The following is an 18337-nucleotide window of genomic DNA, read 5'->3' on the forward strand; positions in this document are numbered from 1 at the left end:
CTAATACCAAAGCATGTCTGAAAGGAAAATTTACTTCTGCAAAACAAAGACTTTTATTAAATGAGGCACCCTTGTACCAGAACAGCAGCTGTGCCTGACCAGCAGGACTTCCCAGGCTGAAACACAACTTCAGGAACGCTTTGGTTGACGTGCTTGTTTTCCTAATGAACTGCTTTGTGGCACACTGGCTCTACCATCATTCCCACTTTCTTCCTTCAGGATCTCTAGCAATGTCTGAGAATTGTCCAGTACCTGGGAAAGAAATAAAAATAGCTTATTTTTACAGAAACTGTTTCTCCTATGAGTTCCCTTCAAGTTCAGCTGATCAGCCTTGCAGCAAGAGGGTTCTCCAGCCCCTGCAGTCCCTAATTCCTGGTGATGTATCATGGGAGTGTCTGTGGGGGAATTTCTCTGGTTTGTGCCCATATTTTGAATATGAAACAGCTTAAGCAATTTATCTGTCTTGAAGCACAAGGCAGAGAACTTCCTGCAGCAGCCTGGGTTGAACTTCTGGGGGTTTTTTTGGTTGGTTGGGTGGGGTTTTTTTGGTTGGTTGGGTTTTTTTTAAGGGAGATGTTGATACTTGGGTTTTTAGATCAGTATTATTGTGCTCAGCTGACCCAGTCTCAAGTCTCTTCTGCTGTTAAAACTGACCATTTTGAGTTTCTGGCTTCAAGCCTAACTCAACTCCATGGTGACCTTAAATCAGACTAAATCTTTTATTAATTTTCTCCTATTTTGAGCTTACAGTGTACATAATCTAACATCCCTGGTTACTGTCCTGTGGGCCACAACAGGTTTGGGAGACCTTGCTGCCTGTCCATCTCACCAGTGTAAAATTCAAACAGTGGACAATTGTAACAAAATGTGATGGTTGTAATCCCAAAGATCATTTCATGTTCCTTTGAGCTTGTGGAAAACTGGTCAGAGAGGAGCTGAAGGGAAGTGCCCCACAGGATTTGCCATCCTGGAGGAAAGTGGAGTCCTGTGAGGGGTTGGGGAGGGCAAGGAGTGATCACAAACCAGTGATGTACATGCCCAGGAAAGGAGCTTTGTTGCTGGTTTCTCTTTGGAGGACACTCATATCTCCCCCTCACCACCTCTGCTTTGCACCTCCTGTGAGTGTTCAATAAACAGGAATTCATTTGTGGGCTGGGGGTGAGACTTGGATCTCAGGTAAGGTTGTTTTCAAAGGGGCTGTTTGTGTACCTTTATGATACAACTTCTAAGCTGTTAAATTTTGTGTGAGTTTCAATTCAACCATCAGGTTTGAGGCATCTCCAGCCTGCCCTGAAAAATGACTGTCATGGGAAAGTGCTGACTTTGGGAGAGGAGGAGGAGCTGACACAGAGGAGGGGATCACTCTCAAAAAGCAAATGGGAGGAGACAGCAGCTAACAGGAGAAATGGTGCTTGTGGCCCAAACTGCCCTGCCACCAGCAGGAGGAAGGCTGCCACTTTTCTGAAGGTGGGCTTGAAAGATCCTTTTTAAAAACAAAAAGCTTCTTGGTGTGTAACGCAGAAGTGACCTCAGCTGTGATCCTGGATATGGGATCAAGCAATCCCTGCCTGGCAGTTTGCAAATCCAGGACAGTGAAAGGCTGTCCCAGGAGCTGAAATGACAGCACCAGCCCTCCACTCTTTGCCTCCTTCCCACCTTCTACTGCCTCAGCATTTTGACTCTTAATGACATTATTCCATTATAGATGAAAGAAACTACATTAGATGTTGGGCAGGAAGAGTGTCTGGCAGGCCAACAGCTCCACCAGCACCCTTGTTACCTGCATGAACTCACAGGTTTCTGGGGCACAATCGTGTCTCTGGTTTCTTCCCTTTCCCCAAACTACATGTGTGAGATGGTGCTTTTAGGGCTCTGTGTCATTGACCACTTTGATGTACTTTGACAATAAGCTCAAATAGCACCAAGACTAATCTCAGTCCAACCCAGCCTCCTCAATCGTGGGAGTGTGTGCCAGAGCCACATCCCAGGCAGTGCCCAGGGCAGGAACACTACCACTTGCACTCTGCTGGGGATGATGGTTCAGTGAGGTGCTGCAGGATGACTTTGATGCCAAAACAGCCCCAAGTTCACACATCACAGAATAGGCAGAGCTGGGAGGGACCCACGAGGACCATCCAGTCCAACTCCTGGTTCTGCACAGACATTTTAACAATCTCAGCCTGTGCTCCAGAGCATCATCCAAACCCTCCCGGAGCTCTGGCAGCCTTGGGGCCGTGCCCATTGCCCTGGGGAGCCTGGTCAGTGCCCACCACTGAAGAACCTTTCGGGGTCCAAACCTCCCCTGAGACAACATTAGGCTGGATCTCAGGGAAAAGTTCTTCCCCCAGAGGGTGGTGGGCACAGCCCCAAGGCTGCCAGAGCTCCAGGAGTGTTTGGATGATCCTCGGGGGCACAGGGTGGGATTGTTGAGGTGTCTGTGCAGGGCCAGGAGCTGGACTCGAGCCTTGTGGGTCCCTTCCAGCTCCGCCTATTCCGTGATTCCACGCCCCCCTCGGGTGCTGTCACTGCTCACATGTGCAGTGACCGGCGCTGTCCCTGCCCTTCCCCTCACCGGGGTGTTTTACCCGCACCGGGGCCCGTCGGAGCGCATCCCCAGCAGTACCTCCGCGCAGGCCGCCTCGGTCTCGGCAATGGAGCGGTCCATGTGTGCACGGGCGGCCCGCAGCCCCGCCAGCCCCTCGCTGCTGTCGGCCAAGCGCCGGGCCAGGGCCGCCATCCGCGCCTGCAGCCGCCGCCGCTGCTCCTCCTGCGCGCGGATCCGCCCGCTCAGCTCGTCCCGCTGCGCGCGGAGCTCGGACAGCGCTGCGGGGCGGCCGCGTCACCGGGGACGGGGCTGGCACCGCCACCGGGGCTGGCACCGTCACACCCTGCCCGGGGTCTGTCACCGTCACCGGGGACGGGGCTGGCACCGCCACCGGGGCTGGCACCGTCACACCCTGCCCGGGGTCTGTCACCGTCACCGGGGACGGGGCTGGCACCGCCACCGGGGCTGGCACCGTCACACCCTGCCCGGGGTCTGTCACCGTCACCGGGGACGGGGCTGGCACCGCCACCGGGGCTGGCACCGGGGTCTGTCACACCCTGCCCGGGGTCTGTCACACCCTGCCCGGGCTCTCACACTCGGCCCGGCTCCTCACACTGTTCCGGGCCCGTCACACCCTGCCCGAGGCTGTCACACCGTGCCCGGCCCCTCACACCCTGCCCGACCTGTCACCGTCACAGCGGGCCCGGGTCTGTCACACTCGGCCCGGCCCCTCACACCGTTCCGGGCCCGCGCCACCCTGCCCGCCCCTTACACTCGGCTTGGTCCCTCACACCGTGCCCGCCCCTCACACCGTTCCGGGCCCGTCCCACTCTGCCCGCCCCTCACACCGTGCCCGCCCCTCACACCGTTCCGGGCCCGTCCCACTCTGCCCGCCCCTCACACTCGGCCCGGCCCCTCACACCGTTCCGGGCCCGTCCCACCCTGCCCGCCCCTCACACTCGGCCCGGCCCCTCACACCGTTCCGGGCCCGTCCCACTCTGCCCGCCCCTCACACTCGGCCCGGCCCGTCCAACTCTGCCCGCCCCTCAAACCGTTCCGGGCCCCTCAAACCGTTCCCAGCTCCCCCTCCCCGGGCTCGGCTCCCCTCGCCCGGCCCGGCCCGGCCCAGCCCGGCCCCGCTCACCCTCCCGCAGCGCCTGGAGCTGCCCCCTGACCGCGGCCCCGGCCCCGCTCATCGCTCGGCGCCGCTCCGCCCCTTCCTGCGGCCCGCATGGAGCTCTCAGCCGCCTGGCACACGCTGAGCACGGCGCTGGTGCCGCCCGCCGCGCTGGGGCTGGTGAGCCGGGCTGGGTCGGGCTGGGCTGGGCTGGGCCTCGCGGGCCCCACGCTCGCTCCAGGCTCGGCCCCGGGGCACGGGCGAGTCTGGGTCGAGCCGGGCCGGGCCGGGCGGGAAGGGCGCTGGGGCTGCGCGGGTGGTGCCGGCGGGGCCGGGCCGGGCGGGAAGGGCGCTGGGGTTGTGCGGGTGATGCCGGGCCCAATGTCCCCTGCCCCGGGCCGGGCCTGGCTGTGCCCGAAGGGCCGCAGCTTTCCCAGGAAGAAATTCTTCACGGAGAGGGTGATCAGACATTAGAATGGGCTGCTCAGGGAGGAGGTAGACTCGCTGTCCCTGGAGGTTTTTAAGACGAGACTGGATGTGGCACTTAGTGCCGTGATGTAGTAATCACAGTGGTGGTGGATAAGGGTCGGACTTGGTGGTCTCGGAGGTCTTTTCCAGCCTGGCTGATTCTGTGATCTGTGATTCCTGCCAGGATGTGTGTCCTTCACAGCCACTAGCAGGGATAGCGATGGATCAGTGGATGGATGGATGGATGGATGGATGGATGGATGGATGGATGGAGGGAGGGAGGAAGGGATGGGTGGATGGATGGATGGATGGATGGATGGATGGATGGATGGATGGATGGATGGATGGAGGAAGGGATGGACAGATGTATGGATGGATGCATGCATGCATTGTTGAATGGATGGATGGATGGATGTGTGCAGGTGTGAGCCTTGGGAGGTGGGCACTGGGCTTCCAGCAGTGGGCCAAGACCCTGACAGGCATCCCCCAGGTGCAGTTTGGCAGCAGAGTTGGTGTGTGCTTGACTCGGTGTGCGCTCCATGGGATGTTTGACTCGGTGTGCGCTCCATGGGATGTGTGACTCGGTGTGCCCTCCATGGGATGCTTGACTCGGTGTGCCCTCCATGGGATGCTTGACTCGGTGTGCGCTCCATGGGATGCTTGACTCGGTGTGCCCTCCATGGGATGCTTGACTCGGTGTGCCCTCCATGGGATGCTTGACTCGGTGTGCCCTCCATGGGATGCTTGACTCGGTGTGCCCTCCATGGGATGCTTGACTCGGTGTGCCCTCCATGGGATGCTTGACTCATATGTGCTCCATGGGGTGCTTGACTCGGTGTCTCCTGCCCCACAGGCAGCACCGAGGCCCGAGGCTGCGGGGCCGCTGCAGGATGCCGAGCTCCGGGCAGCCCTGGCCGTGCTGCAGCGCTATGGGCTGCACTCCGTGGTGGAGGAGTGGTTCCTCGAGGTGCTGCAGACAGACCTGCAGGCCAACATCGGCCCCGAGTTCTGGAAGCGCATCATCCAGTACGAGAGCACGGCCGAGGAGCCCCAGTGTGCCGCGCTCCTCCTGGATGCCTTCAGTGGGCTGAAGAGCCGCCTGGAGCCCTACCTGAACAGCCTGGAGCTCCTGCAGGAGTGGACCAAGGCAGGCCTGCTCCTGGGGACGGGCGCTCAGACGCTGCAGGAGAAGGTCTACACCATGTTCAAGGCCATCCTCTTCTTCTCCACAACCAAATCCTTCCAGGAAATGATCCAGCAGTTCTACAGCCGCACTTTCAGGATATACATGCGGCAGTGGAAGAAGAGAGAGGATGGAACCAACGAGTGTGAGAGCAGCATGAGTGAAACGGATCAGGAGAGTGACACGGAGGAAGGTGGCACAGAGGGCCTGCTGTGCCCAGGCTGCAGCAGCAAGAGAGAGCAGTGCTGGTGCTCTGAAGCCATGGAGCAGTTTCAGCAGCTCAGTGACATTCTGTACGTATGTCATGGGGTGGTGGCTGTCACTGGGGACGAGGCAGAGTCTGGATGGGGAGCAGCAGCTGGTTCATTGATCCCTGAGAACCCAAGGAGTTGTGCTGTGGTACTGGGGAGAGAACACAGCTGGTTGCCTGCTGATGGTTGAACTAGAGCAGATCATTAGACAGAAATTTCCTCTCCCTGGATATAAGAATATCTTCCTCCTGCTCTGAGATCTAACCAGTGGAAGGTGTCCCTGCCTATGACAGGAGGCTGTACTAGATGACATTTAAAGTCCCTTCCAACCCAAGGCTATATGAAACTCCTCTAAATGAAAAAACTTTTGATGGCTAGAGAATAATATTTTTAAGGAAGATTGGAGAGCAGTAGTGCCGTGTGCTGCATATGTAGTGCTTCTCTGTGGGCCATCAGAGTGTGAACTGAGGTCTCATCTGTAGCATGTACAGGGAGGAAGGTCCCTCAGGCTTTAGGTTTCCTGTATTTGCTTGTGCCTTTGCTCCCACCCCTGACGGTGGCTGTGTCCGCAGGCGGCGGCTGCATCTGCTGGAGAGGGTGAGCGCCGACGCCGTCACCACCATCCTGCACAGGATGATCGAGGAGAGGATGGAGCAGCGCTGCCGTGGGGAGTACGAGCACTCCTTCCTCAGTGAGTTCCAGGAGGTGAGGCAGCCAGGGCCCTGCTCTGCAGAGGGGCACCTGCTGTTGGTTCAGCAGCCCAGGCTTAAAGGGGATTCCACCTGGAAACAGCTGGTCCAGGGCTCTGACTTAGAATCATAGAATCATAGAATGGATTGGGTTGGAAAAGACCTCCGAGATGACATCAAGTCCAACCCTTGGTCCAACTCCAGTCCCTTTACCAGATCATGGCACTCAGTGCCACGGCCAAGCTCAGCTGAAAAACCTCCAGGGATGGGGAATCCACCCCCTCTCTGGGCAGCCCATTCCAATGCCTGAGCACTCTCTCTGCAAAGAAGTTTTTTCTGCTCTCCAGCTTCAATTTCCCCTGGCAGAGCTTGAGCCCATCGTGCCCCCTTGTCCTATTGCTGAGTGCCTGGGAGAAGAGACCAACCCCCACCTGGCCAGAACTTCCCTTCAGGCAGTTCCAGACAGTGCTGAGGTCACCTCTGAGCCTCCTCTTCTCCAGGCTGAACACCCCCAGCTCCCTCAGCCTCTCCCCACAGCACTTGTGCTCCAATCCCTTCTCCAGCCTCGTTGCTCTTCTCTGGCCCCGCTCCAGCCCCTCAGTCTCTTGCCTCAACTGAGGGGCCCAGAACTGAACACAACACTCAAGGTGTGGCCTCCCCAAGGCAGAGTCCAGGGGAAGGGTCACTGCCCTGGGCCTGCTGGCCACGCTAGTTTGGATCCAGGCCAGGATCCCCTTGGCCTTCTTGGCCACCTGGGCACACTGGTGGCTCCTGTTGAGCTTCCTGTCCCTCAGTCCCCCCAGGTCCCTCTGCCTGGCTGCTCTCCAGCCACTCTGTGCCCAGCCTGGAGCGCTGCAGGGGTTGGGGTGGCCAAAGGGCAGGACCTGCACTTGTCCTTGGTGAACTTCATCCCACTGGAATCAGCCCATCACCATCCCTGGCAGAAGGGGTGGTTTGAACTCCCCATTCTGATGGATGCTGGAGGGAAGGGTTTTACTCTGGCCTGTGCACAGTGGACCATTGTATTTCACCTTGTGAAAGCCACAGTAACCAGGGAATTTCTGTGATTCCAGTTTAGAAACTACAAGATCCACAAGTGCCTGCAGAGGACCCTCCCTCTGTGTAGGTGATCCCACAACTGGAATTTGTGGGGCTGATTTCTGACCCCTTTCCAGTTTCCCTATAAAACAGGCAGTGAGGATGGGAGAGAATACTCTGGTATTGATCTCACCAGTGCCCCACAGAGAATTAAAATCTTTCTTTGCAGTTGCCCAGTTACTTTGCTGCTACTTAAAGCAAGTTTGTGTGGGGCTGACCTTAAAATAAAATTCTCTGAGTTGTGGCTCTTCCAGGACATAATCGTGTGCTCTGTATCCCTTGACCATGACCTTGCCTTTGCCTGTGTCAGAGAACAAGGTGTGCAGCCAGGTTGCCACACAAGCAGGACTGTGGTGGCTGCCCTGGTTCCCTCTCTGTTTGCCATGCCCACTGCTTTTGTTGCCTGCAAACACCAGGAGTCATTTTGTGTTTACTTCCCTTTAGTACCTCTGCAACACTTTATTTATTGCACCTCATGTGAAATGCTTTTGAGTGACCTGGAGGTTGTTTAAGGATATTTTAAAGGCACCAGAGAAAATGCAGCTGCATTCTGCTCCTCAGATGCTGCAGAAGATCTTCTTGTTCCCACCTCTTCAGAAGGGTCAGTGTGTTTGGCCACAGAATATTGAAGCATGTCAGAATTAGGAAGAGGTAATTTTAAGAAAAACAAAAGCACAAGCCTGGCAATCCAAAGGCAAATTAAGAGAAGTCTGAGAAACAGGTTGCTGAGGGCAAACCCCCTTTGCAGACACAGCAGCAGCTGCCTGGAGTGTCAGTTTGCTATCAGACTGTAACAGCAGCACTTGGAGAAGATAAACCGTGGAGAAGAATGGGTTGGTTTGATAATAATTCCTTAAAATCAAGTTGCTTTGCATCAGTTACAGTCCTGCCCTTTTGTCCTTTATGTGAATTCTTTATCAGGTTCTCCACAGTTGTGCCCAGGTCGATGCCCAGGGGTTTGCAGTTCTCAGGTTCATCCTGCCTTGTCATTGGCAGAACTTGTGGGTTTCTTCAGTGTTTCCTCAGTCAAGTAGATATTTAAAAGTGAGCATCAGCAAAACACACCTTGACTTTAGCATGTTTCCTTCAGGCTGTCAGAATCTGCTTAAAAAAAATCTAGTAGATATTAATTAACAAATACTGTCCCAGAAAGTACCATATATGGTGGGGAAAACCCAGATTTCTGGATATTATAGTTGAATACCTTTGAAATTTGACAATTATCTGTTTCTCTGTAGAACCCTAAATCTCAAATATAAAAAGGTAACCTTCTGCTGCTGTCTGTTCAGGTTTTTATTTTACTGATCAGTGGGCTGGTATTTGAGGTTTCAAGTGCCTGCATTTGGTGTCTGTGAGTCCTTGGGATGGCTTATTTGCTTTTCATTGATTTCAGGAACCACAGAAATTTTGGGCCAAGGATGGTGTGATGGGTGACTTGTTCATTTTCTCATGAATGGGATAGTTCTGCAAGCATAGAATGGGATGGAATTCTTTAAGAATGGAATAGTGTGCAAGTTTTGGAATATACCCTGTGCTTTTTTGGAGTCCAGTGCCTGTGTGCAGTCCTCAGCCACCCCTTACCTTCTCACACACACCTGCACATTCCATATCCTGTATCTTTAGTTAAAGTTCCAATTCTTTCAGCTGGGCTTTCCCCAACTATAACCCAGGCTGGGGTAGATTTGGAAAACAGCTGGGGGTGATGCTGCCCTTGCCCAGCTGCCCCTTTCTGCTGGCTGTGGTGGCTGCCTGGGATGGGCTACGTGTGGGACCTGGTTGTGGTGTTCACATGTGTGTCTCCCTCTCCTGGTGCAGTGGATCGAGAAGGTGATTGGCTGGCTCAGCAGGGTGTTCCTGCAGGATGGTCCCTTGGCACGCTCCTCCCCAGAGGCCAGCAGCACCCTGAAACGCTGGAGGTGCCACGTCCAGAAGTTCTTCTACCGCATCTACGCCAGCATGCGCATCGAGGAGCTCTTCAGCATCATCCGGGGTACTGTGCCCAGCCAGGGCTCACCCACATCTGGCTGCCAGGCCTGGCTGCCCCCCTGATGGGCCACGCTGCCCCCTCGTGCCCTCCCTCAGAGCAGGGCCCTGCTCCTGATCGCTGCTTGCTCTGCAGATTTCCCCGAGTCAAAGCCGGCTGTGGAGGACCTCAAGTTCTGCCTGGAAAGGACTAACCAGAGGCAGCAGCTGCTCAGCTCCCTGAAAAGTGCTCTGGAAATGAGACTTCTGCATCCTGGTGGGTTTGACATCCCTGGCTGTGTCCTGGCACTGTGGGGAGGCTGGGCATGAGCACGGGCTGCTGGGAGTCAGTCTGGTTTCCTGTTTGGTGAGTGAGGGGCAGCCACGGTGCCCATGCTCTCCATCTTCAGTGGGCATGGGCAGCAGCAGCTGATTGTATCCCAGCCCCCTTTGGCCTCATTTTTACAGTATGGTCAGGACCTGAGCTGGGAGTTTAGCCTTGGTCCAGTGGGCAAAGGCTTCTTTGCTGTGTGTGGTCTGAGCTCCTGGCACCCTGCCAGGGTTCAGCTCTGAGCTCTGTGGTTGGAACTCTTCCTCAGACACATGGATTTGATCTCTCCTGTTGACTGGGGCCCTAGGACAGGAAGCCCTTTCCTCTGACACCACAGGTCTAACAGGGTTTGGAGCATCCCAACCATCAGTCTGTGCCTCAGGGCTCTGCCCCCCTCTGCCCCTCTCCTGTAGGAGTGAACACATCCGACATCATCACTCTGTACATCTCGGCCATCAAGGCCTTGCGGGAGCTGGATCCTTCCATGGTTATCCTGGAGGTCGCCTGTGAGCCCATCAGGAAGTACCTGAGGTAGGAGGTGTGCTGGGCAGTCTGACACATCCCTTTCCCTCCCCTTCCTTCACTGGCTCCGTGTCCCTTGCCACTGGCAGGACTCGGGATGACACGGTGCGGCAGATTGTGGCCGGTCTCACCGGGGACGCCGAGGGCTCTGGTGACCTGGCAAACGAGCTCTCCAAAGCTGACCCAGTGACCCTGGAGAATGGCCAGGAGAGTGATGATGACATCTCAGAGCCAGGGGACTGGGTTCCTGACCCCGTTGATGCAGATCCAGGTGAGATGCCGAGCCCAGGAGTCCTGGCAGTCAGCTGGTTTCCCTGGTGGGTTGAATTCTCAGGCAGCTCATTTGCTCATCCTCTGGAGCTGAGCTGGGCTGGGGCAGGTCTCTGTTAATCTCACACTGTTCCCTGCTGGATTCCACCAGGGAAATCGAGCTCCAAGCGCCGTTCCTCAGACATCATCAGCCTGCTGGTGAGCATCTATGGCAGCAAGGACCTGTTCATCAACGAGTACCGCACGCTGCTGGCCGACCGGCTGCTGCATCAGTTCAACTACAGTGCCGAGAGGTGAGCTCTCAGTGCCCAGCCCAGGGCTTTGCATGGAAAAACCACCTGGGCTTTCCGTGCTCTGCTTCCTGAAGAATGCTCAGTCCTGTCAACGGCTGTTTGTGGAGCCAGGAATGTCTTTGGCCATTTCCTCTGCAGCTTTGTGTGTGGAATTCCATATGCTCACCTCTTCTCATGCTGCTTCCTGCCCAGTCCTGCCCTTGGCTTGTGCTGATGGGGCACCAACACCCTCTTAGCTCCATCCCACATGTTGTGGTGGCCCTCCCAAAAGGAAGGAATGGGAAGGTCTGTGTTTCTGAAACACAGGAAGTTCCACCTGAACATAAGCAAGAACTCGTTTACTGTGAGGTGACTGAGCACTGAAATGGGCTGCACAGAAGGTGTGTGGGCTCTCCTTCCCTGGAGATATTCCACACCCATCTGGACCCAGTCCTGAGTGACCACTCCAGGAGACCCTGCTTGAGCAGCAAGGTCAGACTGGGTGACCTTCCAGTCTAACCATTCTGGGACTCTGTCTTCAAGAAGCTGTTGGCCTAGAGGAGATGCCTGTTCCTCCCTTGGGTAGTAGGAGCCATCCTGGTGAGATAACCTGCCTTGCAAGGCTTCCCAGGAAGAGCATCCTTGTGCCAGGGACTCCCTTTTTTTGGCTGTATGTCAAGGGGTGGAGGCCAAGCCAAGCCAGACCTGTGTCTGACCTTTTGTGTCTCTTTGCCAGGGAAATCCGCAATGTGGAGCTGCTGAAGCTGCGCTTTGGTGAAGCTCAGATGCACTTTTGTGAAGTCATGTTAAAAGTAACTTTCTTTTGCTTTTTGTAAAATTCAAGTCTGGGGTGTTTGAGCCCGTTGGGGAAGAGGAGGGACTTGAGAGGTGTCCCAAAAAAAGGTCTTTTAGGAAAGTGGGAGTCCCAGAAGGCCAGTCAGGGGGCTGATTTGTGACAGGCAGAAGTGCATTGAAATCAAGTCTGGGTTTTAAGCCCTGTGGATTCTGGGGAATGGTTGCTCTGGTGCTGTTCTCTCCTACCCTTTCTGCAGTACAGTATCCTGGCCTTGAAGAGCTGGGCTCTTCCAGCTCCTCTGGAGTTGGGACTCTGGAATTTGGTTCTCTTGGAGAACCAAAGGAAGAACACAGGTCTGAGGAACTCAGTGAAGGCTAGTGTGGAGTTGTAAGCGTTTCCTCTCACACAAGTGTTTCTGAGTATGCAGCAAACTTTGTAGTAGACACACATGATCATGTCCTTTCCAGTGTTGTTTGGAGACAGCACTATTCACCTTGTTTAAGCTTCTCCTTTCCTAAGAGGAGGAGCCAGCTCAGCTTCCTGTGCCTGTTCCAGGACATGGCTGACTCGCGGCGCATCAATGCCAACATTCGGGATGAGGAGGAGAAGCTCCCTGAGGAGGAGAGGCCACCCTTCAGCCTCGTTGCCGTGATACTGTCCAGTGAGTTCTGGCCACCACTGAAAGAGGAGAAGCTGGAACTTCCAGAGCAGATCAAAGAAGCCATGGAAGCCTATTCCAAGAAATATGAGAAGTTAAAGGTGAGGACATCTTAACTCTCCTTAAAAAGCTGTCCAGATTTTGTTCCATTGCATGGGTTTGCCCAAGTCCCCTTCATCATCCTTTAGGTTTGGGCTGTTAGTTTGCCCACGCCATTACGGTGACATTGGTAGTAACCCAGCACTTGGTGGTTCCTGCTGGGAGATCTGTTGTGAGCAGCTGCTTCCCCCTTTTCCAGGCCATGAGGACCCTGAACTGGAAGTACCACCTGGGCCTGGTGAGCCTGGATGTGGAGCTGGCTGATCGCACCCTCTCCCTCTCCGTCTCTCCCGTTCACGCTGCCATCATTCTGCACTTCCAGACCAAGAGTGAGTGCTGTGCCACCCCTGTCTGCTTCCATGGGTGGGAAGGCCACGTTCCTTGGGTGGCTGAAGGCTCTGAGAGCCCTGGCAGCAGGACCAACACCTGGTCCATGGGTTTGGATGTGCCACAGGTCTCCATCACCCATCAGGGCCACAGCTCTGCACCCACCTGCTCTGGGCGGTGGCTTCACACAGCTGCTTGGTCCTGGCAGTGCCTCTGCAGCCTCTTACCAGGTCCTGGCATGCTGGGGCGTGGCCAGGTGTCCTGTTCTCCTCCCTGATGTCAGTGGTGTCTGCAGGCACCTGGACACTGACAGAGCTGAGTGAAGTGCTCAAGGTGCCCGTGACGTCGCTGAAGCGCAAGATGACGTTGTGGCTGCAGCAGGGAGTGCTGAGGGAAGAGCCCGAAGGCACTTTCACTGTGATTGAGGAGGAGCAGAAGGACCAGGTGGAGAAGGTGGTTCTGATCGACAGTGATGAGGAAGGGGACTCTGCCATGGCCTCACAGGCTGACCAGAAGGAGGAGGAGCTGCAGGTACCTGTCCCGGTGTCTCGGCTGCGTGTGGAGCTGGTGGGATGATGATACAAACATCCTGTGGTTTGGATTTGGGGTGTCTGATTCAGATGATGGATTCCATTTGCACTTTGGATTTGCATTTTCCACTTCAAGTGGCTGAGTGCAGCATGAGGGTTTGGGTTTTGAAGTGGGCTTGGTTAAGGCTCACTGGTGCAAGTGCTGGCTTGCAGCCTCCCCTCCAGACAAGTGTCTGGCTGCTGAGTCAGGGAACCACTTGGACATCTCCAGATCTCTTTTTTTCAGTTTAAAAAAATAATCTGAGACATGATTTCACATTTGCAAATAGTCATAACTTGTTTGGCTGTACCCCAGCACTTCTGACTGCCCAAAAGGCTTACCCAGCACTAACAGCTGGATCTCTGCCTTCTCTGTGTTGTGGTTCCTGGACACTTCCAGTGCTTTTCCTGCCCGTGAGTCATGTTTGGTGTGTTGTGCAGCACTGGGGTGTCATACTGGAGTTCATCCACAGAGGGTCATGCTTGTACTGCACGTCAGGTCCTGCTTTGCAGAGTCACAGAATCATCAGGGTTGGAAGAAACCTTCAAGATCATCTAGTCCAACTTCCTAGCTGTGTGTCCCAACACCTGCTGTTCTTGGATATTCCTTGTTTAAAGACCACATGCTCGTGGCTGAAGGCAGAACTTCCTGCCAGCCACAGCCCTGTCCTGCTTTTGGGATGTGGGACATTTGCTTTATGGTGGAGGTGTCAGTGTGATTCACTGTTGGTTTTGTCTCTCCCTCTGCAGCTGTTCTGGACATACATCCAGGCCATGCTGACCAACCTGGAGAGCCTGTCCCTGGAGAGGATCCACAGCATGCTGAAGATGTTTGTGATGACAGGCCCCGTGGTCACTGAGATCGATATCCAGGAGCTGCAGGGATTCCTCCAGAAGAAGGTCCGGGACCAGCAGCTCATCTTCTCGGGGGGGGTCTATCGCCTGCCCAAGAACTGCAACTAGACTGTCAGTGTCCCTGCTGCCCCCTCAGCCTCTGCTCCACCCTGCAGTGCCACCAGCTCCTGGTGTCCTGCTGGGGACTTTCTCTGCCCTGGGGGTTTTGCTGTGCCCCCTGCCCCACACTGGTGTCATTTTGCACATGGAGGCAGCTCAGCAGCAGCCTGGGCTGTGCACCCCACAGAGCCTGGGCCTGCTCCACACATTCCTTCCTGCTGTATGTCAGTGCCTGGGCCCACTTCACTGGTTAATAAAGAACAGCAACCTTCTTTTTCCAGGGGGGCCAACTCTTCGCTTTCCTCTTGGCATCAGCAGGAAACTCCCACCAACTCCCTTTCCTTGGGTCTCCATCTGCAGCCCTGGGAGGTTTTGGCAGGTGGCTGGTGGCTCCAGCTGCTGTCTGGGGCTCTGTGTGTGGCTCAAGCAGTGTCTTGTAGCTGGGTGTGATGAGCAGGACCCTGCCCAAGGGTTGGTGCCAAGTCCTCTGACTGATGGGGTGGGAGACAACGCCAGAGTCCCCTTGTTAGGGACTCCTAAAGGGTGTGCAAAATTTTACTGTGGGATGAAGAGTGCTTTGGATGGATGGGATGGAGCCATTCTTTAGGGAAAGCTGGCTAGTCCTGAAGGATAAATGACTGGATTATCCAGGCACTGGCAGGATTGCTTTGCCATGGCACAGATACCCTTCTGTCTCCCAGCACCACATCTGCTGGCCTCGGGCACATTGTCCTGGTGAACTTCAGAGGTGTTGGCACCACTGTTGGGAGGCAGTTGGCAGTTGGGTGGATAATCCCTGAGCTCCTGGTTGAACATCCTGGCCCCAGCTGGGAGTGGAGCAGTGGGTTTCAGGATTGTATCCCATCTCCACTCCAGAGTGTTTGGGCTTCCTCAGTCCTGAGTTTTGCTCATAAAGACTGATGAGTATGCTGGGGAAATCTGACTTTTACTACGTTTGCTTTCTATGAGTCAAACAATGAATTTCCACAGCCCAAGGAGTCTTGCCCCTCCTCTGCTGAGTCTTCTCTTCCAGCCTTGGGTGCTGCAGCAGCAGGAATTGAGATACCAAAGGGCCACAGTGAAAACCAGGGAGCAGCCTGTGAGCCTGGCCTTGCATCCAGACATGTGAGGGACTTGTGGAACGTAGAGATCAGCCCCTTTTCAACACTCAACCTTGTTTTTCAGTGTTCAGAGGCACACAGGTCCCACCCTGTGGGCACCCTTCCTGCAGCCACAGGCAGTGGGTACAGCACTTCCCCCCCACTTGGGCATGTTGATGATTTTTCCTCCATGGAGAGCACGTTTTCTTGTTCCCAGGTGGCACTTTGCTCCAGGCTGGTGGGGCTGTGGCACTGGGAACTCTTTGGTGTGTGCTGTTGTGAAGGTTAAAATGTTCCTTGTACTGAAGGGGATCTGGTAATAACTGGATAAAACCCAGTGTGTGAACAGGTAGGATGTTATTACAGGCAGGAGGAGCCCCACCAGACCCTGGTAGGACACCAGCTGGATCCTTTGTCATGTGAGGTTGGGTGAGGTGTCCAGGACACACCACTGGTCTCACCATTGCTGTGCCCAGCCTGGGATGGGGCAGGGCCATCCCTGGGACACACTGTTGAGGACCCCATGAGAACCACAGCTGGTTTAACCCCAGGCAGGTCCTGCTGCTTGCTCAGAGCTCCTGCAGCAGGTCCTGGTGGACTTTCCCTTGCAGAAAACACCTCCTGGGGACTTCACATTCCCTCAGGCTGCTCACGCCCTTGCTCAGCTCTTGCTTAGACTCTCACCCATCATGGAATAAACCCCATGCCTGGGCTCCATCCAAACTCCTGGGAGGGCAGGAGGGAAGGAGACACAGGCAGGTTGTGCAGAGAGCCCCAAGCCTGACCTCTGCAGAGCCCCCGGGCTGCATTTCACAGCTTTTATTTTATTTCATTTCACTTTTTCATGAGAGGGCACAGTTTGAGCCCATGGAAGCACCAGGAAGGGCTGGCACTGCGGGTCAGCGGGGTCAGTGTTGGGCAGCCCAGGGTGTGCCAGCCCACGTCTCACTCCACACTTGGTCACTGCCCAGCGAGTGTCTGGACATGCTGTGGCCACGACAGGGCAGGGAAACAGCCCCTTTTGATCCTTGGAGATCAAAGAAACTGCCAGTTTGGAGCAGGGCTGTCACCAGGGCCAGCTGTAAGGGAGGTGGCCGTGGGTGACTCAGGGCCTTGGCTGTGTCTGCTTTGCTTACAGATGCAAAAATATTGATTTATTTACGTGTGGGTGCAGGTGGATTTGTTGCTCCTGTGCTGCTTCCTCACCCCCAGGGCAGGGGGGTGGGGTGGTGTGCCCTTGCTGTGCCCCATCCCTTCAGCCTTCCAGCCCTGGAAGGGCACGAGATGGGCACCTTTCCTGGCCTGACTTTTCCCAGCTGCCCTGCTGGGTGTGATGAGTTTGTCCATCCTGAGCCGGGGGATGGCTCTGCCCCAGCTGAAGGGACCCGCAGTGTCTCCTGTCCCCGCTGGAGGTCCCGGCACGGCGGAGCCAGAGCCACCAGCTGAGCTGCAGTGTGGTCGTTTCAAAGTGTTACAACAGGAAAAACTCTGGTTTAATGACTGCTTTGGCTTTTATGGAATGTCAGAGTCTTAAAATTAATTGAAACAAGCTGGAAATGTGATTTTTTGCAGCCTGATGGAGGAAGCTGGGGAAGGAAAAAAGGGCTTTGGGCTCTTCCCTGTGCTGTTTGCTGTGCTTCAGGCTGTGTCTGCTGGCTGAGACAAAGCCCTGTCTCACATCTATTGCCTTCACAAATCTCTCCCACTTTAGAAGAAAGAAAGGAAAAATTATTTATAACTAGAAAATGTATGTAAAATCATAGAGCCAGACTCATAGAATGGCGTGGGTTGGAAGGGACATTAAAGATTGTGTTGATCTACCCCATGCCATGGACAGGGACATCTCCCACTAGCCCAAGTTGCTCCAAGCTACCCTTGAACACTTCTTTGGATGCTTGGGAATGGCTCCAGTTCCTCAGGGGTGTTTTACAGACACTCTTGGTGAGCAATACAGACCCTTCTGTGGCCTCTGTTTCACGTGGAAGGTGTTACAGTGAATTTCTCAAGAAAATGAGTCACCACTCATGAAATGAGTCCACGCTGGTGGCACTGGGGGATGCTGATGGTGGGACACTGTTGGTGACTGTCCCACCACTGCAGGCACTTACAGCTCCCCAATATTTTCCAAATTATTTCCATTTTTCCCCCCTGATGTACCACTTCTTTTTCCACAGTGAAAAGCAGAGTGAGCTCCCAACTTCCCAGGTGCAGCAGTGCAGGTCCCTGCCCTCTCCTGCTGCCACTGTGACGTTGGTCCAGATGGTGCCTCATGGCATGGCCATGACCTTCCCTTTGGCCCCACGATGCCACCATGGCTGGCACATGAGGGGCTGAACTTACCAAACCTATTTTTTCTTAGCTTTTTATCATTTTATTGAGGTGAGGATGAAGCTCAGTTGGAGGAGAAAGAAGCAGCCGCTTTAACTTGGGTTTTAGGAGCTGTGATCTGACCCAGCACCCCTTGAAGGGCTCTAAAAGAAGAAATGAGATAAAACTCCTCTGACAAAGAGCATTGCCCACATTCACCTTGCTCTATTTATAGCCTGTTTGGAAGGGCCCCGGCAGCCCCGGCAGGATGCGGCGACCCTGCGGGGACATTTCCAGCCCACGCATAAACTGTTTGGGTTATTTCTGACCTGTGGCTGCCCCTGCAGCCTGGAAAGTTCTGCTAAGAGGGAGATGGGGCAGCGTGAGGGGTCCAGCTCAATGCCCTGGGACTGCATCCTGCCCAGGGAATTGCTGAGCTGCTGCTGGATTTACGCTGGGTTGAGGATGCAGAAGGGCTGATGGTGCAAAGGGAAGCCAGGGGAGCAGCAGCAGCAATTCAGGGCAGATCAGCACAAGGTGGGTGATGGAAAAGGAAAATCCCACCCAGCAGCCCAAGCCATCGCTGATGTGTCCATGGAGCTGGTGGGTCACACTGCAAAAGGGCACCTCCATCCTTTGGGTCTGGCTGTGCAGGGCTGGATCCTGCCCCTCTGCCAGGGGGTGCTGAGCCTGTCTGTGTGGGCAGCCCCACAGCAGGGGACCTGCTGCCCACCATGGATCAGATTATTTTATTGTGCCCTTTGAGTTCTTCCCTTTTTGGGGCCACAGGGCCTCTCGGGGGTTTCTGTATCCTCCCCC

General features: G+C 55.1%; 2 protein-coding genes across 2 annotated transcripts; one reads left to right on the forward strand and one right to left on the reverse strand.

The window, feature by feature from the left end:
- Positions 1-21: 21 nt before the first annotated feature.
- Positions 22-3790, reverse strand: LOC139681041 (microtubule nucleation factor SSNA1-like). The gene is made up of 3 exons (XM_071574175.1): positions 3690-3790; positions 2624-2823; positions 22-252 (listed from the first exon to the last, which is right to left on the reverse strand). The coding sequence occupies exons 1-3, from the start codon at positions 3739-3741 to the stop codon at positions 130-132; spliced, it is 375 nt and encodes a 124-aa protein (XP_071430276.1). The 5' UTR covers positions 3742-3790; the 3' UTR covers positions 22-129.
- ANAPC2 (anaphase promoting complex subunit 2) lies at positions 3528-14390 on the forward strand. The gene is made up of 13 exons (XM_071574174.1): positions 3528-3842; positions 4984-5606; positions 6137-6269; positions 9167-9341; positions 9471-9590; positions 10058-10175; positions 10256-10437; positions 10588-10729; positions 11445-11520; positions 12060-12263; positions 12461-12590; positions 12884-13119; positions 13908-14390. Exons 1-13 carry the CDS (start codon positions 3777-3779, stop codon positions 14118-14120), a joined length of 2418 nt encoding a protein of 805 aa, XP_071430275.1. The 5' UTR covers positions 3528-3776; the 3' UTR covers positions 14121-14390.
- Positions 14391-18337: the final 3947 nt, after the last annotated feature.

The sequence above is a fragment of the Pithys albifrons genome, chromosome 20, assembly GCF_047495875.1.
Source record: "Pithys albifrons albifrons isolate INPA30051 chromosome 20, PitAlb_v1, whole genome shotgun sequence".
Taxonomy (NCBI): Eukaryota; Metazoa; Chordata; class Aves; order Passeriformes; family Thamnophilidae; genus Pithys; species Pithys albifrons.

Coding starts and splice junctions, on each gene's coding strand:
- ANAPC2 (XM_071574174.1), top strand. CDS start 3,777: ATGGAGCTCTCAGCCGCCTGGCACACGCTGAGCACGGCGCTGGTGCCG. Junction 10,730..11,444: donor TTCAACTACAGTGCCGAGAG/GTGAGCTCTCAG, acceptor TCTCTTTGCCAG/GGAAATCCGCAATGTGGAGC. Junction 12,264..12,460: donor AGAAATATGAGAAGTTAAAG/GTGAGGACATCT, acceptor CCCCTTTTCCAG/GCCATGAGGACCCTGAACTG.
- LOC139681041 (XM_071574175.1), bottom strand. CDS start 3,741: ATGAGCGGGGCCGGGGCCGCGGTCAGGGGGCAGCTCCAGGCGCTGCGG. Junction 2,824..3,689: donor GCTCCAGGCGCTGCGGGAGG/GTGAGCGGGGCC, acceptor GCCGCCCCGCAG/CGCTGTCCGAGCTCCGCGCG. Junction 253..2,623: donor CCGAGGCGGCCTGCGCGGAG/GTACTGCTGGGG, acceptor TTTCTTTCCCAG/GTACTGGACAATTCTCAGAC.